This window comes from Epinephelus fuscoguttatus, linkage group LG20 (assembly GCF_011397635.1).
Source record: "Epinephelus fuscoguttatus linkage group LG20, E.fuscoguttatus.final_Chr_v1".
NCBI lineage: Eukaryota > Metazoa > Chordata > Actinopteri > Perciformes > Serranidae > Epinephelus > Epinephelus fuscoguttatus.
In genome coordinates this window covers 2,099,080-2,124,380 of record NC_064771.1, presented here as the reverse complement: position 1 = coordinate 2,124,380, position 25,301 = coordinate 2,099,080, and the positions used below count along the sequence as shown (strand labels likewise).

The following is a 25,301-nucleotide window of genomic DNA, read 5'->3' as shown; positions in this document are numbered from 1 at the left end:
GTGCCTGACTGTATGTGGGATCATGATGAACTGGGGCTAGTGCAATAATGTTGTCTTTAATAACACACTGTATGACATAGCACCCAGACACATGGATGTTTAACTTCACAAGAGACTCATTTTACACCAGACAGAGTGTACTGAACTATTCACATCAACTGCTTAATTGACTGAACTACTATCTGTAAATGACTAACTTAAATAACATAATTTACTGACATGCTTTGTGAATAATCTTTTGGAAGATCTTCAACGAAAGAGTCTATTTTCCTCCACTTGGTGATCCTATGAGTTGTGTTTCCCGCTAAGAGACCCATTTTAATGTTTAATGTGAATCTTTGCCACTTCAGTAAATGAAAAAAGGACATTGCCTTATTCTCAAACTCCCTTTTCAATTTCATTGGCCAAAAGCTACTTGCTTGAAATCCAGTCGAGACTGAGAATTCCCCCTGACAGAAAACAGTCTCTCCAAATTTTGCAAGGGGAGATAGTCGAATGGTTAATGTTTGTTTTTAGCTAGCTTTGCAGCTAACATCAAAGATGAAAAAAAAATCTTTCTAAAGAAAGAAATAGAGCACCCCAGGAGATGGGGGAGAAAGTGAAAGTACAATTTTTTTCTTTCGTGGGTGTGGGTAGGGACTTCCTCCAAAGATTAATGACCATCTTGTAAATGCTTCGACGTGTCATGGGAGATTAAAGTAGTAGAGAAAGATAGACCACAAAAGAAAGAAAAGTAAGAGAAGGAGGGGGAGAATTAAAGTTCTTGGTGGCAAACTGGCTGCAGCCAGAGCTTCTACTTGGTGCAGTATCTTGTACGGATAAAAGGAGGGTTGATGCTGAGTGCTGATGTGCTTGTGGTGATGAAAATCGAAAGCCCTACCACCTCCCCCATGTGTCCCCCAAACTCCTCCCTTCTTCCCCTAGTGCAGCTGCTAGCTAAAAGCCTTCATTAATTACGACATTTTTTTCCTCTTCATTTACTTAATTAAAACAGTGGCCTTTGTTTTCCTCTTTATTACTCTAGACTTCCTTCTCTTTTGTCTTCAAATTACTCCTCCCTTTTTCCCCATCCTCCCATATCCGAACCCCTCACTACTAATGTATGGTACTGATTTTCAATAATAAAAAAACAACACAATTAATCTTAAAAGTTTGACATGCCGCACATTCTGAACTAAAGTCCCAGACAAAACCTAATAAGACCAAACTTGCCAGATTTTGGTGATAATGATGGATTAATAAAGGTATAATTATGGGTTGGATAAGTGAGTTTTTGTACCAACAATTTATGTAGATGAGTATTATTAGGTCCTAATGAATTTGTTCATTAATTTGTTTGTGGTTCTTGTCTTATGTTGTATTTTCTATGTAAAGATTACAAAGTGGTTCGGTTTTGATGAGCACTTCTTTCAGGTCTTCTGAAATTAAGGCCAAACTCATTTGTTGCCCCTTTTCCACCTACATGGAACCAGTTTCAATTGCACCTAATTTTGAACCGTTTGGAGCAGTTTTGGATTTTTTTTTTTTTTTTTTAATAAAATAGCCTGAAAAGTTGGTTCCCAGCTGGAACCAAAAAATAGCAGTATAGCAAGTGCCAACTTTGACGACATCAGTGGGTGTGTCATATTCTGCAGGTTGGAAAGACAGGATGGAGAAGGCAACAAAAGAGACATTAAGTGACAAATCAGTGGAAAAAAGAGCATTCACTTAGTAGGTGGTCCATGCTTGTTTTTGGATAAAACAAATACCTGTTTTAACAAAAAAAAAAAAAAAAAAAAAAAGTTAGGTAATTAATTCCATCCGCCATCTTGCCACTACAGTTACTTTAGTCCTCTATCGAGGACTCATCCTTGATTGCAACGGTTCTGATCAAAACACACAACATTCTCACTCTGACTTCATCACATATTGACATTTGGTCATGGAATTTACCACATCGACATATGACATGCAAGGTATCCTGGGTTCATTGGTTGTCGACATCCTGGGAATGCCGTGTCAGCTTCAGCCTGTTACATGTGTTGTCTGTTTTTAAAATACACTTCAGTTTTCACAGGAAATGTACAGTTTGCATACAGTTTGTCTCTTTCAAAATAAACGCACTATGTCGGTACAAAACTGCGAATTGACGTTTTCTTTCTAAAACAACAAACGGAAGTGGTTATGCTTGGTCAACACATGCTCCTGGTTGGGTTCAGAAAAAAAGAACAGGGTGTACTGTTACAGAGTTTGCCTCCTCGGTGAAAGTCAGTGGCTTTTGGTCCCATCCACCACCCTGCCAACCATCCTACTCGGACAACAAACATCGCCACTTTGTCTTTGGACTTTCATGTCTACACATGATCTTCGCTTCTTCTTTTCTTCCTGCATCTGTTGTTATTGTCCTGGGATGCCTTAGTTGAGCTTAGGCAACAAAAGCACTTGGTTAAGTTTGGACACAAACATCATGGTTTGGTCAGGTGGAAACGCGGCCGGATAACAACATTACGTTAAGTGGGTGAACGTCATGTGGGGTGGGTAGGAGGGGTGGTGGATGGGTCCAACAACCACCGACTCTAACCTGGGAGGCCACTATTTGCTTCTAGTAAGATTGTAAAGCCAAATCCTGTTATTTTTTCCCTAACTCAACCATGTGCTTTTGTTGCCTAAACCCAACCACGTGCGCTTGTTTGCATGTCCGTTTGTTGTTTAAGAAAAGAAAGGTCAATTTGCGGGGTTGTACCAGTGTAGTGCATTTATTTTGAAAGAGACTGCATGCAAACTGTACATTTCTTCTTAGAGCGAATGTGTATTGAGGTCGGAGTGAGAATGTGTTGTTCGGATCAACATTCACATGGGAAGCAAACAGCAGGATACTGGGTGGAAGTCTGGAGCTTGTTGGCATATGGCAACATATAACCCCCCCACCCCATAAGGATGTTCCAGCTCCTTATATCCCATTGTTATCGGTGGCCTTACAAATTGCCACCAGTTCGGAATGAGGACAGGCTGTGATTATACACTAAAGAAAATATACTTACTATATTATATTCCATTTCTGCCAATATCCCCCTAAATCCTACATACTGGAACTTAGCTGCTGACACTGGGCATAGAAAAATGTAACTGAACATAATGAGGTTTGAAGGACTGTCCACTACTGATGTCCTCATCTGGCAATAAGGTTGGTCTGAACAGAGCCTTAGTATCTGGAACAAGGAACAATTTTCCCTCAGTCTCTATTCAACTACGCATCTGGTTTTGTCTGGGGAAAAAAAAAGTATTTGCGGTTGTTTACCTTTATTTACTATCTGGTTGATCTACTGTATATAGTAAAAGACAAGCCAGGATGGTTCAAATGTTCTAGTGTTGAGAGCAAATGTGTCTTGTAATTATTTAGTTCTGGATGGAACTTGTAATATGGCAAATGTGTTGCATGCTTAATGCCAAGTAGCATTTTTGGGGTATTTGAGGTTTCATCCACACATTATCACAGTGGTCAAGGTCTGAAGGAGCTGATTTAGTTTGTAATCTGTCTCTGTCGGTGGCAGTTTTTAGAGTCATTTTTCCATTTCAGAGAAATTAAAGCTTAAAGAAATGTGTGTTTGGAATAATTTTGCCTCAGGTGTCTCATCAGACAACAGACTAGCTATGACAGTTGTGTCAGCTGCCTTCTGCTATTTTTTGCACAAACAGACTTTCAGGCTAAACAGATGAAAGGAACAATTGTGATTCAGTGTTTTACTTAAGGTCATGAGGTATGACCAGTATGTGACCGGAGATGTCTTCACTACTTGGTGTAATAATAACAAGTATCAAATGAAAAACTATCTAAAGTATAAATCCGCGCTCACATACAGTGGCATGCAAAAGTTTGGACGCCCCTGGTCAAAATTTAGTTAACTGTGAGTAGTAAGTAAAAGATGACCTGATTTCCAAAAAGCATGAAGTTAAAGATGAAATGTTTCTTCAATATTTTAAGCATGATTACGTTTTCATTTCAATCTTTTACAATTTTCAAAATAACAAAAAAGGAAAAGGGCCTGAAGCAAAAGTTTGAGCACCCCGCATGGTCAACTTGGTAGCACCCGCTTTGGCAAGTATCACAGCTTCTAAACACTTCTTGTAACCAGCTAAGAGCCTTTTTCTACCATTCCTCCTGCAAAAGGCTTCTAGCCTGTGAGATTCTTTGGCTGTCTTGCATACACTGCTCTTTTGAGGTCTATCCACAGATTTTTAATGATGTTTAGGTCAGAGGACTGACCTTCAAAACCTTCATCTTGCGCCTCTTGAGTTAATCCATTGTGGATTTTAAGGTGTCTTTAGGATCATTGTCCTTCTGTAGAAGCCATTCACTCTTCATCTTCAGCCTTCTTACAGATGGTATGATGTTTGCTTCCAGAATTTGCAGGAATTTCACTGAATACATTCTTCCCTCTATCTGTCAAATGTTCCCTGTGCCACTGGCTGCAACACAAGCCCAAAGCATGATTGATCCACCCCTGTGTTTAACAGTTTGACAGGTGTTCTTTTCATGATTTCTAAATCCTTTTCTCTCCAAATATACCTTTGCTCATTCCGTTCAAAAAGTTCTATTTCAATTTCATCAGTTCACAGGACGTGTTTCCAAAAAGCATCAGGATTGTTCAGATATTCCTTTGCAAACCTCTTACGCTGAATTTTGTGGTGAGGACACAGGAAAGGCTTTTTTCTGATGACTCTTCCATGAAGGTCATATTTATACAGGTGTCACTGCACAGTAGAAGTGCACCACCACTATTTCAAAGGCTGCTAAATCTTCCTGCAGGTCTTTTGCAGTCAAACAGGGATTTTGCCTTTTAGGTAATCCTACAAGCAGCTCTATCAGGAAGTTTTCTTGGTCTTTCAGACCTCAACTTGACCTCCACAGTTCTTGTTAACTGCAGTTTCTTAATTTTATTAGAACTGAGGAAACAAACACCTGAAAACCCATTGCTAATTTCTTGCAGTCTTCTCCTGCTTTGTGGGCTTCAGTTATTTTAGTTTTCAGAGTGCAAGGCAGCTGTTTAGAGGAGTCCATGATTGACGGGACAAGGAATCAGAGTATTTATAAAGCTTTCAAATTTGCATCAGCTGATGCATCAGACTCTACATTCAGTGAATGTAGAGTCTGTAGGCAAACCCCGGAGATCTTGCCTCCGAAAGAAGAGCGAAAGAGCCCTGGTTTCCAGTTGTAGGCTGTTTATAGTCCGCGTGATATTGATTAATCACGTTTGAGCCGGCTGCAGGTGTTGCCAGGTTAAACGGTCCGTGCGGTGAACTAACGAGGCGGAACATAATTGGCATCACTGCAAAGTCTGAAACCATCACAATGGTTCAGCATATTTACTTATTATATATAAATGGAAGTCGGAAACAGAAATGCGCCTCCACCCAAATCCAACCGGAATGCCAAAAAATCGGGGGTCTGCCCCCAGAGGCTGTATCGCCATCTGCCGGAAGTCAGACACCGAATACAGCCGATGGGTTCCGAGAATGGGATAGGCCTAATTTACGCAATAATATGCAGATGAAAAAATGCAGTCCGTGAGGTTTGTTTTAAATGGGAAATAAAAGACAAATCTTGGTCAAATATTACTCCGAGGTTTCTTGCGGTAGTGCTAGAGGCCAGAGAAATACCATCCAGAGAAACTATATCATCAGATAAAGAGTCTCTGAGTTGTTTGGGGCCAAGAACAATAACTTCAGTTTTGTCTGAATTTAACATAAGGAAATTGGTGCCCATCCAGGTTTTTATGGCATTTTTGAAGTTTAGTTAATTGATCAGTTTCTTCTGGCTTTATCGATAAATACAATTGTGTATCATCCGCATAACAATGGAAATTTACAGAGTGCGACTACTTTCTCAAGGATCTTTGACAGAAAGGGAAGATTAGATATTGGTATATAGTTGGCTAACACCTCTGGATCCAAGGTGGGCTTTTTTAGAAGAGCTTTCATTAAAGCTACCTTAAAAGACTGTGGTACGTAGCCTGTAAATAAAGATATATTGATCATGTGAGAATTAATGAAAGGTAAGACTTCCTTAAGTAGCCTAATTTGGATGGGGCCTAAGAGACACGTTGATGATTGAGATGAAGAAATCATTGCGGTCAACTGTTGAAGAGAAATCGGGGAGAAGCTACCTAAATATATATTAGGTCTTACAGCTGTGTTTGAGGGCAGATTGGTTCCGTTTGAGGGCAGGAGGTCATGAATTTTGCCTCTAATAGTTACAATTTTGTCATTAAAAAATCTCATAAAATCATTACTGCTCAGGGCTAATGGAATACAAGGCTCAATAGTGTTGTGACTCTCAGTCAGTCTGGCTACAGGCCTGCAGCGCTATCGACAAGATGATCAATTAGAGTTTAAAGTGGGTACTGGAAACCTCTGTCACAGAAGGACATGGTATTAAATTCAACGTGGATGGAAATCTTTGCCTTAAATTTTGCGACAGCACTATCTGATAAACATCTAGTATAGTAACTGTTGCTGACTGGCGTGTAATAGAGTAAAAAGAAATCCAAAGTTACTAAATAATGATCTGATAGAGAGGGATTCTGTGGAAAAACTGTTAGGTTATCAATTTCAATTCCATACGTCAGAACTAGATCGCGGGTATGGTTAAAACAGTGAGTGGGTTTATGTACACCCTGACTGAAGCCAATGGAGTCTAATAATGAGATAAACGCAGTAGCCAGGGAGTCATTATCAACATCAGCACAAATGTTAAAATCACCTACAATAATAACTTTATCTGATTTAAGAACTAAACTGGATAAAAACTGTGAGAATTCAGATACAAATTCAGAATACGGGCCAGGAGCACAGTACACTATAACAAATAAAAGTGGCTGTGAGGTTTTCCAGGTCAGATGTAAAAGACTAAGAACAACGCTTTCAAAGGAATTATAATCTAGTTTAGGTTTAGGGCTGATTAATTAACAGACTAGAGTTAAAAATGGCTGCAACTCCCCCTCCCCGGCTGCTGCCTCAAGGAATGTGGGTATTATTATGACTGGGAGGAGTGGATTCATTTAGACTGACATATTCACCTTGACACAGCCAGGTTTCAGTGAGGCTGAGTAAATCGATATGATTATCTGATATTAATACGTTTACTAACACTGCTTTAGAGACCTGATATTTAACAGTCCACATTTAATTCCCCTGTTTTGTCTTTCTGTTACAGAAGATGTTTTAATTTTTATTAGGTTGTTATGCACAACTCCTCTTTGTTTAATTTTAGATTTAGATAATGTAGGTGGTTGGGGGACAGACACCGTTTGTATTAAACTATGGGTGGGTAACTGCACTAGAAGCTCAGAGAAGCATGTAAGATTGCGACTCTGATTCCTGATCTCAACTCTGGGTTGTCAGGGTTTTGAATTACTAATAAACTTGGCCAGGTTTCTCGATATGAGAGCAGCTCCATCCAAAGTGGGATGAATGCTGACTTTACATTTCACAGGAAACAAACCTTTGTCCAGGGGTGCTTAAACTTTTGCAAACCACTGTATATGCAACAGTCACACACATATAATTACATTATTTCTCTTCACAAATTTCCAAACTACCTTATGAAAAAAATCCCTCTCAATTAAACAAAAGACAAGTGGAAAAAGGGAGGAATGTTTCTTTGGAGGAAAGAGAGAAGTTCATTTTTAATATTAATATTTAAAAAGTTCTACATTGAATACTGATTGGAGCTTTTTCATCTTTGATGTTGCAGGCTAGCCTTTACAGAGGAGGGTGCAGTCGCTTCACTCCCTACTAGAAAAGAGAGACACGCCCCTTTCCTTCCTGCAAAACACACACACACACACACACACACACACACACATACAAAAACAGCAACACATGAAATGACTTAATAACCATCTGCACCCTCTTCATGGAACACATGGCAAATGTGACCATGAAATGCAAGAATCACTCTCAAGTTGGTTCCCCATATACAGAAAGTGTACATACTGTCATTTATCAGTGTAATGTACTTATTTTTAAAAAGAACATTTTGTTACTCTGTGTTGACTTGAATGTATTTGCATTGATATGTCTGTGGTGAAAAAATACAACTGCTAGATAGTGTACAAAGAGTTGAAATAGGAAACTTTCCCTCCTTCTCACTGAGTTATTGGTCCACAGCCCAGCTCCTCAGGGGTGGCCTTTTGCACTGGTTTTAATTTCATCTAATTTTTACACCTTTAATGTTTCTATTAGTCATTTCGTCTATATACATTGAAAGCACTAATGTTCCGTAATTTCAGTTTGAGCAACACATTTCAGATTGGATTTATTAAGTAAATGATTGGGCTATTCTGCTTCCTTAGAGAACTGGCTCTATTCTAAGTGAGCCAATAACTGGAGCTGAGTTCCAGACTGTCTTAAACTCAGAGCTGTTCAGCCCAAAGGACATAAAACTGCAACAGAATTGCTAGCAGGATGTGATGCATTATGAAACCCAGAAGGTGAGAGGAGGAGCGTGATGTATTACTGAATCTGACTAGAGGAGGAAGTGATGTATAGCAGTGTGTGAAGCAAGAGCTATGACAACCATTGCAAAATATGCAGCAGTTTGTTAGAGCCTATTGATCGCTGGCATAGTGCCAGAGGCAGGAGGTATCCCATTACTACTGAATGGCTTTAAAAGAGAAAACTACATTATTAAAACGTTTCTCACTGTTTCATGTCTCGTCATGCCCACTAAGCAATAATCCCACATTTGCTCTATATGCATATGGGCAAATACTGACAAGCATTTTTGACTACTAGTGAACAGATGGGAGAGTATGCTTTTTTTCTAATATTTAGAAACACATCTAAATACCATGTTCATGTTACAGCTGCATTCATCGCATATTGGTCATTAGGGGGCAAAATAAATTCTACACAGCAACCACATGCATGATAGCCATAACAATTGTCTCAGTCGTGTTTGTGTCCACCTGATAAATAAAAATCCAATATTCACACTCCTTTTGGTTTGTTCTAAACCAGTCTGATTATAGGACTGAATTGCATTGTTGTTTCAGTAGTGAATGACACATCTGTCCCGTATATTCAGTGAACATTTTGCTGCTTAATGTTTGACTCAACCTGCTCATTATTGAATGTATCTGTGTGGCATTTGGTTTTAGGGCTGATTTATTAGTTAGTTGGCGATGTGTCTTCTATGCCACTGTGTTGAGTTATAGAGAAGTGCTGTTAAGTCTGATGACTCAACTAACACACCAAAAACACACATAAAACATGGCTTCATAGAGACTTTAAACCACATTGCAAAGCACAGTAATGTAGTACACTGTGCACACTACTTACTTCTTGTGTAGTGCACTAATTTCAACAGGTTAGTGTTCAAATTGCGCACTGCCATTTTGCCCTTCCCAGAGGTGATGACAGCTTTTTTTCTTTCTTTTTTTTTTGAACTGCCTCTTTTTCTTCTCATCATCATCTACTCTTTAAACAGAGAATTGCAAACAGACGGTAGAGCATTACCGTCAACATTTGACCTATGAGCTTCCATTCGACAACAGTATTGGCACATAATGTAAATACATGTATAACTTACATCTGTATAACTTACATCTGTGGTGTTCACTGTAGCCAGCTCAGGGCCCTTGTTGTCCCCAGCTTCATCACAAAGATGGTGACTGTTGAGGGTGAGAAATGTCTATCATTCCACACTCAACTTTAAGATAGTTTTGAGTGCACCAGTAGTACACTGCATTTTCCCGTTCTATGCGGTGTCAACGCTTTTAGCACACCTGTGCACTCAAAATATGGAGTGTTTACTACAGAAGTATGCGATATGACATACACTGAATGAAATTTTAAATTGCACAAATTAGCCTAGTGGCTAGCAGTGATTTCCTCGACTCAAATGAAGCAAGGACCAACAGTGACATTTAACAAAGGTAACATTACAAATTTTGGATCGATTATAACTCACAAGGTTAACCGACAAAACAATTGTCTTGCGCTAAACACGTTTGCCTTACATGTACAATAAAAGGCTTATACTAATGTTATTAGCATAAGCCTACTACATTTTCCATTGTATAAATTAGCCTAGCATAGGGCTGACCCAAAAAATTCGAAGCTTCGAAGCTTTGTTCGATGGCATGAGATTCGATTGTGGAAACAAAAATTCGAAGCTTCTGCGCTTTTTTTTTTTTTTTTTTTTTTTTAAATGCAACACTAACCCCCACCAGTCCGATACTGACAACGAGCGCACTCAGAGCTGGCAGACAATGTCCAAGAGGTTATCAGATATGTTAGGCCTATAAGAGTTCATGTTCCAGGTCCACTTTGTGTTTTTAATTTATTGATTGTTTTTGGTTGATTGACAAATAAAGGCCGGCCCCATTGGGTCTGATTTTTGCATGAATTGCCTAAAAATGTTTCACAGTAAATCAGAGAACGGGGATATTATTGCCACTGGTTATTTGAAATGGATAAAGGTATTTTTTACTGGTGAGTTAAGGGAGAATAGCCTATAGGCCTATATCATGTAATTAAAAAAGAAAAAATCTCTGACAAGAAAATAGAAAGCCCGACGCACAATGGAGACCTGCTATTATTCTGCTTGAACACAGACGACTAAATTCTAAAACTCTAAAAAATTCTAAAAACAATTTGACTCAAAATAATGATAAAATAGATTTTGTTGATGTAAAATATGCATTTCCCAGTTCCACCGGTCCGCTCTGAGTCTGGTGTCAGAGACACTTCTGATGCTCTGAGTTGCGCATCTGTTTGATTGTTTGATCACTGACCATTAGTGTTTTTTTTTTCGTTTGTGAATATTTTTATCTTAATTCTAGTGTTGGAAGAAACTATGTTTTCGCCATAATTTTTTTTTTAAACACTGGGTCCACTTTTGAAAACCCGCACCCGCCCATACACGTAAAGCTCAGAACCAGAACTGACCCGTTACCCATCATGTCTAAGTCAAAGCTGCACCCACCCACACCCGTTAATAAAAGTCCGTAGGCCCGACCCTCACCCATGATTAAACACACACACAGGAAACAGTCACTCACATTAAGCTGGGTTCTCCTTTCTGGAATTACAAATTCAGCAGATAATAAGTCTCACTGGCTGTGTTTAATCCCAGGATGGCAAAAACATTTTGCACATCACTTCGGTTTACTCCCTCCACCATCATAAAACCTCAAAAGGATTCTCCTTGGGTGTCTTGAACTCAGTGTAGCCTGCCACCTCACTCTCGGGCTGCAAAGTTTCATCGCTGGAGTCCATGCCGGTGACGAATGTGATAACGGGGTCAAAAGTTCAACTTGTGTTAATGACTTTCAAAATATAAGGCACCAGCAGGTACGCAGGTACCTGACCCGCCAGGCAAGTTAGAGTCAACTCAGAAAATTCTCATCTGGATACAGTAACCAAATGCACCATTACTGTGTACTGTGTCCCCAGGTTTGTTGACCAGCTCATGGAATACTTCTGAAAATAAAAGGTGACAGGCTAAAATACTCATAGATTTAAACAGACAAATGCAGCCACAGCGGAAATTTACTTTTAATGTGATAAAGCTGTTTCCTGTCTGTCCTTTTATTGTCAATTGTTGAGTAAAGGCAAAAATAAAATAAAAAATGGTAGCATTGAGAGTGATCTACTGTGCAGATTTCACTGGAAATTTTGTAATGTTTTGGCATAGATTGGCTGAAATGGAAAATGTATAGATCCAGGGAGGAAACTGTGGTGCCGCTTTCAATTCCTCCTTGTCTCCATGCACCTGTCTTTGCTGTGAGGAAACAGGAGACAGACAGCAATTTGTGATGTTCCCCTTCATCCAAAAAAATGGCCTCAGACCATCTTATTGGATGTCAAGTAAAAGAAGGAAATATAGGATCCTCAATGCAAACACAAGATCTCTCACTGGTTTCAGTTTGATTAGTTTTCAGTGGATGAATAAAGTGGATCAATCAGTGGATCAATAAAAAAGACAGGAGCACAGAAAAAGAACAGCGAGGCCAGTGGATAGATGTTAAGATCAGTCTTTGTAGTTAAAACTCTTTTGTATCAGCTGCAGTCTTGAGTTTTTCAGGCTGTTTTCCTCTCATTCTCCAATGGGAGATTGACTCTCAAGGTGACACCTCCCCACAGGTTTTAGGGAGTTTTAATGAGGTTGTCAGGCTTGTGTAGAGAGGCAGCTCGATGAGTCTGCTCAGCCTAACAACCCTCAACCTACATCAAAACCCTAGCTAAACATTAAGTAACCAGTGTAAGCTGTCTTTGTTATAGTTTAACAGCTACACCAATAATACAAAACCCAAAACCAGTGAAGTTGGCACGTTATGTAAATCGTAGATAAAAACAGAATACAATGATTTGCAAATCCTTTTCAACTTATATTCAATTGAATACACTGCAAAGACAAGATGTTTAATGTTCAAACTGAGAAACTTTTTTTTTTTTTTTTTTTGCAAATAATCATTAACTTAGAATTTAAAGGCAGCAACACATTGCCTTTCCTTTTAACAACACTCAGTAAACGTTTGGGAACTGAGGAGACCAATTTTTGAAGCTTTTCAGGTGGAACTCTTTCCCATTCTTGCTTGATGTACAGCTTAAGTTGTTCAACAGTCCGGGGTCTCCGTTGTCGTATTTTACGCTTCATAATGCGCCACACATTTTCAATGGGAGACAGGTCTGGACTACAGGCAGGCCAGTCTAGTACCCGCACTCTTTTACTATGGAGCCATGCTGTTGTAACACGTGCAGAATGTGGCTTGGCATTGTCTTGCTGAAATAAGCAGGGGCATCCATGAAAAAGACGTTGCTTGGATGGCAACATATGTTGCTCCAAAACCTGTATGTACCTTTCAGCATTAATGGTGCCTTCACATATGTGTAAGTTGCCCATGCCTTGGGCACTAATACACCCCCATACCATCACAGATGCTGGCTTTTGAACTTTGCGCCTATAACAGTCCGGATGGTTCTTTTCCTCTTTGGTCCGGAGGACACGACGTACACAGTTTCCAAAAACAATTTGAAATGTGGACTCGTCAGACCACAGAACACTTTTCCACTTTGCATCAGTCCATCTTAGATGAGCTTGGGCCCAGCGAAGCCGGCGGCGTTTCTGGGTGCTGTTGATAAATGGCTTTCGCTTTGCATTGTAGAGTTTTAACTTGCACTTGCAGATGTAGCGACGAACTGTAGTTACTGACAGTGGTTTTCTGAAGTGTTCCTGAGCCCATGTGGTGATGTCCTTTACACACTGATGTCGGTTTTTGATGCAGTACCGCCTGAGGGATCGAAGGTCACGGGCATTCAATGTTGGTTTTCGGCCTTGTCGCTTGCGTGCAGTGATTTCTCCAGATTCTCTGAACCTTTTGACGATATTACGGACCGTAGATGATGAAATCCCTAAATTTCTTGCAATAGCTCGTTGAGGAATGTTGTTCTTAAACTGTTCGACAATCAGCTCACGCATTTGTTCACTAAGTGGTGACCCTCGCCCCATCCTTGTTTGTGAATGACTGAGCATTTCAGGGAAGCTGCTTTTATACCCAATCATGGCACCCACCTGTTCCCAATTAGCCCGTTCACCTGTGGGATGTTCCAAATAAGTGTTTGATGAGCATTCCTCAACTTTCTCAGTCTTTTTTGTCACTTGTGCCAGCTTTTTTGAAACATGTTGCAGGCATCAAATTCCAAATGAGCTAATATTTGCAAAAAATTACAAAGTTTATCTGTTCGAACATTAAGTAACTTGTCTTTGCAGTGTATTCAATTGAATATAGGTTGAAAAGGATTTGCAAATCATTGTATTCTGTTTTTATTTACGGTTTACACAACGTGCCAACTTCACTGGTTTTGGGTTTTGTATATCGAACTGCTGATCATGAAATCTGTCCACAATCTCCTAATTGATCCTGATAAGGGCCATGTATATCCCATAACCTATTTATGCTAATGCATACATGTAACCATGGTAACACATATGCATGTCAGTGAGGGCATTTTTCCTGACGAAAAAATGGTTAAAACTGTCATGATTGTATCTGACTTGTCAGTTCATTAAGTCCATTAAAAAGTGTGTGACAGTGATCCCACAGTATTAAGCCCTGAATTATTACTGTACGAGACGCCTTCTTTTCATCCTGTCTCTTGTTAGTCATTATTCATAACATGCTTTTGATTTGCAGTCTAATAATAGCCTCCTAATAATGTTTACAATCATTTTTTTCTCTATGAGCTCTTTGTGAAACCAAAAAACAGAAATATAAACACTTGAGAAGCATTTAAGTGCTGCAGCAGAAACTTTTGTCAGTCACCAGAATTTGATTTCCCCACGTGCATCCTGATGATGCAGGATGACAAACACAAAAACTGTCAAATCAACAAGTTACCTGTCAGTCAGTATAACTTCATATTTACTCCTCTTGGTTTGTTTGCAAAAAGTCAGTGTGAACAGGAACTGAACCAAAACTAAAATGCAACAATGTATATTTTTTTCCCTCTGGTGTGAACAAATGAACCAAACCACAGGTGTGAAAACACCCTAAGTAAAATTTAGATATGACATTCAGAAGAGGAGGCTGTGGCTCAGAGGTAGAGCGGGTTGTCCACTAATTGGAAGATCTGTGGTTCAATCCCCAGCTCTTCCAGTCTACATGTCGAAATATCCTTGAGCAAGATACCAAATTGCTCCTGATGGCTGTTCCATCAGTGTGTGAGTGTGTTTAAAAAAAAACTGAGTAGCAGGTGGCACCTTGTATGGGTACCTCGGCCACCACTGTGTGAATGGGTGAATGTGACTGTAGTGTATGTGTGATTGTAGTGTCACTAGCGCTTTTAGTGGCCAGATGAATCCAAGTTCACTTTAAGACTGATATCAGCCAGAGCTGATTCCTGGTCTAGCCACAACATGCACACACTTAACTGCTTAGGAGACATGTTAAAAGCAATAAAGGCAAAGCCTAATACACCCAAGCAGGTGTGGACTGGGCATTGGGAGGTTTAGGGAGTTTCCCTGCTGGGCTGGTCTTTTACAGATAATTAATAGGTCATGGTAGCTGTAGCGACATAGCTGGTGCAGTTACTGAAAGAAGGTAGTAGTTTCCATCACAACTTAAACTGAAAGTATCTAGCACTTGTTGCCAAAACATGGATAGAAGGAGAAAACCAGTGTTATGTCCCAACTGGTTTTCAAACTAACTGGTTCCTGTATGTGGGCAATCGTTGTGTTCACCTAACAGCAGCAGTTGTGGTCTGCCTCTGATTCATCATACATTCACAAACATTTTAGCTGCTATTTTCAAGTTGCATGTCATAGCTACTGTGGCAATGATGTTATTTATGATTAAATAAGTGAGCACTCCATCACAGCCACCTACACAAAAAATAAATGAAAGAAACACAACGCGTGCAACCTTTCAGGAACCAGTTACTTTGAAAGCCAGTTGGGACATAACACCGGTGGTGCAGAGAGGCCATGCCAAAAGAAGAAAAAGGCTCTGCTGGCTGTCACAAAATGTATAAGAAAACAACCAGATCTGTGTGATCTGTGGCAGATGAACAGTGTTAAGCTTACCCCCCATGCCAGCAGCACTGGGAAGTCCCCGCCTTTGCTGTGAGCAAAAGTTTGCTAGATGACGCAAACTGCATCATTTGTTTTGCATCATCTGATGGATTTAAGCAAGTGGATAGGAGTGGAGCAGGAGCACCAAATAGTATTCAACACATTCTCACGCCAACCTTGTCACCTATCGATGTTTGGTCACAGACTTTCTGCACCTAGATATGACGTGCAATGTGCCCTAGGTGCGTTGGTTGTTGATGTTCTAGGACGCAAATACACTTCCGTTTCACAGGAAATGTACAGTTTGCATCCAGTCTCTCAAAATAAACACATCACGTCGGTACAACACCGTGAATTGATGTTTTTTACAAATGCACGTGAGTATGTTGTGCCAACACACATACACGTACATGTACACGTACAACAAAAGCATGTAGTTAGGTTTTTAAAAAAAGGAACAGGGTTTGGCTTTACAATTATACGGGAAAGAAACAGCAGCCTGAAAGTTGATGGCTGTTGGACCCAACCACCACCCCTCCCACTCACCCTACTTGGAATTCTGCCGCCTTAACTTTAATTGTTGTCTCGTTGCATTTCTCCCTGACACCGCTGACATTAAACAATAACAGCGACCAGTTGCAAATCATCCTGACATGAAAGGATCGCTTTTTCTTGTCGGGGTCTGATGCCGGAAGTCACTGACCAAGTACCAGTTTTCAATGACCTCAGAGTGAGACAGGTTTGCACTATTCATCTACACACAATCCCAGTACTGTGGTGACATAAACCTGGTTGAAATCAAGGAACTTTCCCTTTAAACAGTGTGCGGATGACAATGAAAACAGTGGCGAAGAAGCAGAAACATTTAAGAGGAGTGAGCAGGGAGCAGATGCTACATCATGCTTACATGCTGCTGTATGGTTGTGTGATGTTGTGAAAATATAGTGTGAATGTAGTTTGCTTTAGGGATAAGGGATAAGGGTTAGGATTAGGGTTAGTATAAATATAGTGTGCTTTGTGTGAATATGTGGTGTGAATATAGTGTGCTCCTGTCTGTTGGTTTAAATTTATTTCTTAAACTCTGACTGTTCAAATAATTTTGAGAAGCAGGTTATTAAGTCAGATTAGTTGTTAGATGATTTACATTAACTTACATTAATTCAACTTGGAATTTTTGCTATGCGTACACACAAACCTGGAGAGGAAAAACAAAATTCAATTCGTAGTTTTACATAGAAGTCTAGCACAAAATACAATATTTGAATTGACTCACTGATTGATTGATGTGTTGTGGCAGTTTGAATTTGGTGTATCAAACCTGGGCTGCTTGACAGCAAATTCCCATGCTGCTTTTTGTTGCCAGTCCGCCCCTGCACCCGAGCATTCAGTTACACACCAATCTCACTTGTTCTCTCCCAGTCACACATACACACCCAAGGTCTCCCACTAGTAAATAGCATCTGTGCCTGCTGCGTCTGATGGGATCGTAAACAGGAGAGTCAGTAGCTCAGGAAGAAAAGGGAGTGTGAAGAGAAGCAGCAACCGTGGCAATTTACCCCACAGATTAGAGATAAGAGAGTTCAGTCAATAAGCACTGATCTCATTTGAAGATATACCAGACTGACTAGACTCACCCACTCCCACAAACACACACACACACACAGTTGGTCTATATCTATCACTGCTGTGTCTGTCTGTAGACCATCTTTTCTCTTGTTCTCTTGCTGTTCTTAACAGGGATAGAGCCATTGTTATAAATAAATATAAATATGGAATGAACAAATCTCGTTCTCCCTGTCTCACAGCAAGTCTTTGTTGGTTTTTTTCATTCACACAGACAAAATGTGGCTTTAATCTAATCTAACCTAATCTAACATCTCTAAAGCCTCTTAGGACAAGTCCCTACACCCTGTACAACTTTGCCACTATAAGTTCCCCTTCACTGTTTAGTCAGACCACTGCACATTACAGTCCATGCTACATATTTATCTTCATGTTTGCCATAATCCTTCCTGTAGTTATGCAGACTCAATACAGTGACAGGATATATTTCTTGTTATCAACAAGTCCCAAGAAGATGCATTGATCCTACTAGCCTGATATATCTTATTCCTCTTTGCCATTATTTGCCTATTGCCATTGTTGTCCAAAAATCATTCAGAACTCATCATGATGTCAGCTGACTCTGTCGTCTGTGGACATTCCCATAGGAAAGTTGTAACAGAACTAGCACTGGCTCCCAGCAGCAGTGATGTGATTGGATCCAAATCCGTGTACTTCCGTACTTCCTCGACCAACGGCTGATTAGCTTTGCCATACACCCGCCTATACTGGAATTGCTGTTCTCCAAATTGTTGTCCGTAGTACAACAGAAAAGGAAGTGTTCAGTGCATCACAAGAAGAGATTAAAATGGATATGATTTCATTTGATTCAGCTATATTGCAATGCTGCAACGTCTCTGTTACATGTAACACATGTGCCGCACCTATAGAGACAGAGTGCAAGGCGTCATAATCTGAAAGCCACAGCCCCAAAGGGGAAACGAGGCCCGCTTTCCCCTCACACCTTCCCCTTCTGTTTCCAGCCTGTTGACTTTTCCCTAAATCCAAATGCCGAAAAGTTAGGTGGGCTGCATGACCAATAAAAACCCATAGCTTAGCTTTTGTCAGCTGCCGAGCAGAAAAACGGAACCTTGTCGAAGACAAAAATGGATACAGGCAATAAAACGTGAGGCTTCAACAGGGAAGAAATTGTGAGATCCTGACACTCGGTATGCCTATGTGTGCAGCAAACACTTTGTCAAACCCTCCAAATGTATTTTTGAGAGTAACAGTTAACTGTATTTATGTATGTTAAAGCTATAGTGCGTAAGTTCTGTCGCCTCCCAGCGGATAAAGCGTTATTACAGCAAATTAGAGTAACACTCGCCACACACCATGTACACAACGTGGCGAACACCAGGCTGCTAACATTAGGCTACATTACGTTCATAGCACCATTTCCAAGAAAATAATAAAGTACTAGGTCCAGTACATGTAACAGCAACACATACTACTCATAATATAATTATAAACCAAGTCACTTACTTATCCAACAGCAGCAAGGCAACATCTGTGTCTGCCCTCAGCCCAATTTCTTCCTTCAGGGCTCTCCACCGGGGAAAAGGGACGCCAATACAAATCCTTCCGGTCACTTTCCTTCTTTGCTAATAGACCTTCGAACGTCCAGGCTTTTTCTTTGTGGTAAGATCCACTTCTGAACCGTGTCTCGGCCGCTTCTTTGTTGCTTTCTCTTTCTACCTGCGCTCTACCTCTTGCTATGAGACTCTCTGCTCTTCCTCACCCTCCCTTCTTGTTGTGAGCAAGCATTTCCCGTGCGCCAGCGCGGGAATGTCGCCGGTCTACACGCAAAATAAAAATGATATATATTGAAAAATACTGCGAGATGTTAGAGGAGCCAATCGGCTGATCAGCATTGTGTCATCTCCTCTAGTAGTGGCTTGGGTGAAACAGACATTTACGGACACGTAGAAGTTATGCACTGTAGCTTTAAGCTAAAGCATTGACATTATAAATGTACCTTCTGTTATAACTGTGCCCAGCACTCCGTGATTCAAACAGTCCATTCCAGCGGTCCGCTCTAGCACTTCTATCAGTCTGCCAGCATGTAGAGGCATATCTCAAAACAACGTGTGCCGGTAGTTGGAGCAAGCTGACGGCTGAGCATGCCGAAATGCTCATCTTCTTAAAAAAGAATCTCCACATCATGTTTTTTCCAAGACGAGCAAGGTAAGGAGAAGGGACACTGAGGTAGACCGGCAATATTAAGCTTATCAATATACCGTTGCCTCTCTGGTAGGCATAGCTTGCTAAAATAATCCTTTGCCATCTTATTATTAGCTAATAATTTTAGCTAGCTAGTTAGCAATTCAATCGTGGAGACTTGAAGGCGCAGCTGTGGAGGCAGAAAGACAGCGAACGAGCGAAGAAGCGGAGGGGAAAGCAGGCCTCGTTTCCCCTTTGGGGGCATGGCTTTCAGATTATGACGCATTGCGCTCTGTCTCTATGGCATCGCCGTCACGTGGTCTGGATATCCCCGCCCATTTCTATTACAAAACGAAAGACGAATGTCCCCAGACTCCCATTCCGAAGTAAGGGAGGCTGGTCATGCGAGACTATGAGACACACTGCTGCACTGATTGGTGTGTTCCTTCAATACCACGAACACACACTGTAGTTTAATTTGACTCAATCCCACATACACTGTCCAGCTGCCACAAATACTCACGAGAGCATCAGTTGGGGATTCATTTGCTGCTGAAAATAGTTTCCATTTAAAGGCTCTATTTCCTCCTGTTTTATGAGCATTTGTTAAAAATGACAGTGGCCAGCCATTTTATGAACTAACTGAGCTTTTATAAAAAATAAATATGTATTTTTGAGTCACATTTATGAATACACATTTTCACAGGGAACAAACAGGAGTGCTAGGAAGTCAGAAAGTATTTTTGTTTGAAATTATGCTGTCAAACAACTTATTTCTTCAATTGCGATTAATCGCTGAATTTCAGCAGTTATTCGCAATTAATCATTGTTTTTAATCATATATTTAAAATACCACTTTAAAACAGTTCTGAAGTTCATATTAACAAGGTGAAGAATTTTTTTACCAGAGTGTCTTGTTGGGAATCAAATGAATGCAAAGAAATGTACTTTATGATTTGGACTTTTAGATTAATTCCTTTCAAATGAGTGCTGCACTGCTACAAACCATGACTTAGAGGTAGGAAACAACTTAAAAGTGCTTATTCTGTGAAATACGATTTTTTATTTATTGTTGCTAATTACTTACTGACGTCCAGTGATCCCCAGTTAATGTAAAAACGTGCACTTTTCAGGAGCTCCAGTTTAGTTGGCCCCTCTGATTCATACAGGTCCTGTATGCATGGAACTATTGTTCCCCGTGACAGTAAGACATATGCTTGATCACAACATGCCAACCTGAACACTCTGTAATACATAATATACTTGTGCAGTGGTGTGTCTGTGTCGCTCTGTAATTACACCTCCAAAACACTAGTCTGCAGTGGAGTTTCTGTGAAGTGCTGTAAAGACTGCTTCGAAACTCACCTAAAACGCACATTAAACATGGCTTAATAGAGACAATTTCAAACACGAGTACATGAATTGGCTTCATTATAACTGCTTTTGCTGGACACATATTCCCCACAAATACAACATGCTACCATTATTAACACAAGCCTATGGCAGATTACATCGTATAAATTAGCCTAGTGGCTTGTCTTATACCAGATACATTTTCCAGCTGCTAATGTTATTAGCATAAGCTTATGACATTTTACATTGCATAAATTAGCCAAGCAGCTAGTGGAGTTTTTCTCTAAATCACACACAAGACTTAAAATGCAGGTTTGCAGTAAGTTGCCACCCATTTAGCAGTGCTGTCGTTAACTTCTTCGATTCAGTTTCATCCACTGGTCTATGGTGATTTGCTCACTCAAAATTAGTTCTTTGCCAGCTTTGGTGATTAACCGTCTGGTTAGCTGCACCTTTGTGCTCAGCTCGTAGGTGGTAGCTCAAACTCAAACTACTTTGGCAATATTGTCATTCAGTTTGAAACAAGGTGCATATTACTTTTGATGTGTCAACTGAGCTGTCTCAGAGGTTTTTTTAAAGTGAAAGGAACCATTCAGAAGGACAGCGGTGTCTTATTTTTCATCACTGCGGCAGCAGTAAGCTGCTGAGGCAGCTTGAATACAAGTAAGAATGCGCTTAGGAGACAAATTAACAGCTTATGATTAACACGAAAAAGGAAAAGAAACATGTTATGTTCTGACCTTAATCACGTCGTGATGGACGCGTTGACAGCCCTACTTACAGCCCTAACAATTTCATCAGAAATATGCATTACCTAAGCAATGTAAGCAATGTAGTATATGTATATGGCTATGTATATGGACTTTCAGTGCTGATGGGATACCAACTGCTTTTCATAATTGTTAATGTAAATACAACTATTTGTGTCTTCTTTTATGCATAGCTCTTTCATGCACTTTACACTTTTCAAATGTATGTTGGTCTTAGGGTTGTGAAAGTCATTTGCCTAGTATTTGTGTATTATAGAAAGAAGTGTAATAGTGTAGTGTTTATTAGTCTATTATTTAGAGTCATATTAACATTGGGTTCTTATACTAAAAAAGAAGAAAATATATATCAAAACAGAAAAAAATTATATGTACTTTCTTTTTTATAGTTATATATCAATGGTTAGGGGTTAGACAACAGTAACATTTTTTATTAAAAGAAAGGCTTTAACTCTAAGGGCTCTAGTTTCCCGGCGCAGGTGGTGAACCCCGCGCAGAGCTAGTTTCGAGCAGCGCAACCCGAGGTGCGCTCAGTTTGGTAGTTTGGCCGAGGTGCACTGAGATGGGTGTGGTGGCACAGCAGGGGGAGGTGTCGACAGATCCAGCTTGGCGCAGTGACAGTTTCGTGCCAAAAGGCTTTGCCGAAGGTGCACTAAAAGCTCGCCAGCTGAAACCACGTCTACTGTCAGTGCAGGGGGAGCGCAGCCGGTGTAAGCCGAAGTTTGGCTGACCGGCGGACAGTGCGCACACGTCACCAAAATCTCACAGGCAGGTTTCCAGAATGTCAGGCACATTAACGATGCAATAAATACCCAGAAAACCACTATTCAATGCAACTATCTGCAATCAGCACATAAATGTATCTTTATATCGACTGTCCCGTCACGTGATGTCAGATCAAAGGGGACTGGCACCGTTTGGCACGCGTAATGGAAACCCAACCTGATTTGATTAACACAGCTGCAAACTAATGAGTTCACATCCCTCTCAGCCAACCACAAACAGCCACAGGTAGGTAGTTTATATTCAGCATCTGTCATCTTAGAAAAGTCAAAAGAAAAGAAACAGAGTGAGACTGCGAGAGAGAAAGGGAGCACGCGCGCACAAGAGAAACGCAACATAAGTTTACAATTGTGGTGACCTCCTCCCAGGCTACCTTTGCATCATCAGCCCATGGAGGTCTGCTCGCAGTTCCGTATATTCAGACACTGCGAGCTTGGACCTCCCGGACCAAAACATCAGTTTCCTCCTGGGAGAAGTTTGGCCATCTGACGCTGCTGCTCTCTTCTGCCATGGCGAATTGAGCAAACTCTCATTACGCCTTCGCGCAGCACATTTAAGGGCGAGGAGAGGGGCTCATTTGATTGGTGTGATGTGTGTAAAACCCACTCCACACCTTCTCTCCTCCCTCTTTCCGACTTGCGCAGGTAGGAGGGACGGAGGTGGGAAAGAGGAGTAGCTGCGCCAGCGCGCACGGTGTGCCAAACTTGCAAAATCCGCCTGGCCACACCCAGTTGGCGAAGCGCAGGTGCGCTGCGCCCCCGCCTTGCCCGGTCTGCGAAACTAGAGCCCTAACTGTTTTTGTTTAGATCAGATTTGATGTCTTTCTATGTGTCTGTGGTTAGGTGTGTTTTGTTAAGCCATAGGTCTACTACTGTATAGTAATGTTTCCTAAATAACCTCTACATTTCCCAGCTCTCGGGCAAGACACTTTATTTTTTTTATGTGCTGGCCTTCTGTTTGTTTGAGCTTGTTTCAGTTGGGGAAATGGAGAGCACAAGTTTAAATGACTGTCAGTCTGTTTCTTGGTTTTATGACATCACTAAACCACCAAGCCTGTGCTGACGGACGAAGGAGCCAGACAAAAAAAAAAGCAGTATTTAAGGTTTCTGTTAATGTGAAACAAAGATAGTGGAGTGGGCGTCACTGAAAACAAGTTTCTCTTTTTCATCTATCCTCACAAAAATAACTAAAAAGCCCTCAAAAAACACGTATTTAAACATTACTTAAAAGACTGTCTATATTTTACCCATCTCTTCATACTTTTGAACGTGAATGTTCAAATAGCACCATTAGCTCCTGTTTTCATGTTCCACACAGCAGGAGTTTTTAGTTGTGAGTTTAATGCAGCTAACACAAGTGACATCCCCGTCTGGCATAGTATGGCTGGATAGACAGTCTAATTGGCTCTGTTACTGCAGTCATTTGTAAGATTGCACCATCCGTCACCATCCAAATCGAAAATGATTAACTCAAGACTTTTCTTTCTCTATGCTCTTTTTTATCTTTCAACACTGACATACAAGAAGTTTGAAAAACTAACCAAAAAATACCTATTTAAGGTATTAAGGTATGTAAGGTATTAAAGATTTTAGTGAGTTATAAGTTCAACAAAGTCTCTCATCAAATATCAACACTTGGTCAGTGGCCCTACACGTCAAAATATGATGCACTAGGTACCCCTCTTGTGTCAGTTTTAAATGTTAAGGGATGGTCAATTCAAGCTTATTATACGCATCATCTCTTTTAAAAATAAATGTCTCTTTCCGCATGAAATGTAAAGTTTCTGCAAATTAAATGCAAATTTTATCTTTTTCAAATACATTTAGAACATACGTAAAACATTACAACTTTAGATTTACTTCCTTGGGTTTAGGCAACAAAAGCACCTAGTCAGGTTTAGAAAAAACCCCATTATGATTTGATTTAAAGTAAGTCAGTTTTTTTTACTACTCAACTGCTACTATCAGTCATATGGGGTCAGATCAGTCTCATAATTAATGAACTCACGCAGGGTTTTTCATGAGTGCACATGCTCTGGTTCACAGTCGTATTTCGGACTCACTAATGCACACGATCTGTTTCGCAAATGCACACACTCTGGTTCACAAATATAATGTTTATGCAAACTTGTAATATAAATTCGGAAATGCACGCAATCTGTTTCGCAAATGCACACGCTCTGGTTCACAAATATAATTTTTATGCAAACTTGTAATATAATATCCTTACATTTTCTCCACACTTTTAAACCAATCGTAGAGCAACTGAGCTACTGTTTGCAGTGTTCACACAAGACGCTCTAGACTGAAACGGTGGAAAAGACATGGATCAGTCTCAACCTGTAAGTAACACATTTATCTTATTATCCCCTTGTTGTAAATCATGCAGTGTTATTGAATTATAATGAGTTGAAGCGTTCTGCTTAGCCAAGTAACATGTTTGAATGAACATAAACTATGAATACACCCTATGTAAGGAGCCATACGATTGGCTGAAAGCAAACACACCTGATTAACTGATGAATCTGTCAATCAGAATCATAAATTTGATTGACAGATTGACGTTCGTTGACCTGCGATGTCAGGGGAGTCTCAAAATTCACCACACAGATTTCTCTCACAAATGTAGAGAGGTTCACAAATGAGAAGCAGTTTGTAAATGCGCATTCAGCGATTCGCATGATCTGTGAATTTATATTACAAGTGTGCCTCAAAATAATATTTGTGAAGCAGAGCATGTGCATTTCGGAATTTATATTACAAGTTTGCATAAACATTATATTTGTGAACCAGAGCATGTGCATTTGCAAAACAGATCGTGTGCATTAGTGAGTCCGAAATACAACTGCGAACCAGAGCATGTGTATTTGTGAGAAACCCTGCGTGAGTTCATTCATTATGGGACTGATCTGACCCCATACAATTAATATCACGTGACATACATAACTAGTATAGTATGCTACACATACTAGCATACTGCATTGTTAGTGAAAAACTCCAACAACCTTTTGGATTCACACGGGACAAACACTGGGCTCCTGAGTGTTTTTTGACCCATCCATCTCTCTTCTCGCCCAC

The 25,301-nt window shown here is 40.3% G+C and overlaps 1 protein-coding gene across 2 annotated transcripts in view; it reads left to right on the top strand.

Annotated features, from left to right (window-relative positions):
* LOC125881011 (RNA binding protein fox-1 homolog 3-like) overlaps positions 1 to 25,301 on the top strand; it is a 1,507,594-nt gene that overhangs the window by 1,460,017 nt on the left and 22,276 nt on the right. Inside the window, exon 17 of one of the 2 annotated variants that reach the window (XM_049563925.1) lies at positions 7,733 to 8,882. The exons of the other annotated variant lie outside the window; for it this stretch is intronic. Within the exon in view, the coding sequence (XP_049419882.1) occupies positions 7,733 to 7,777 (45 nt within the window). The 3' untranslated portion in view covers positions 7,778 to 8,882. Of the gene's footprint in view, positions 1 to 7,732; positions 8,883 to 25,301 lie in introns of those variants that run through there. 2 annotated transcript variants of the gene reach the window in all.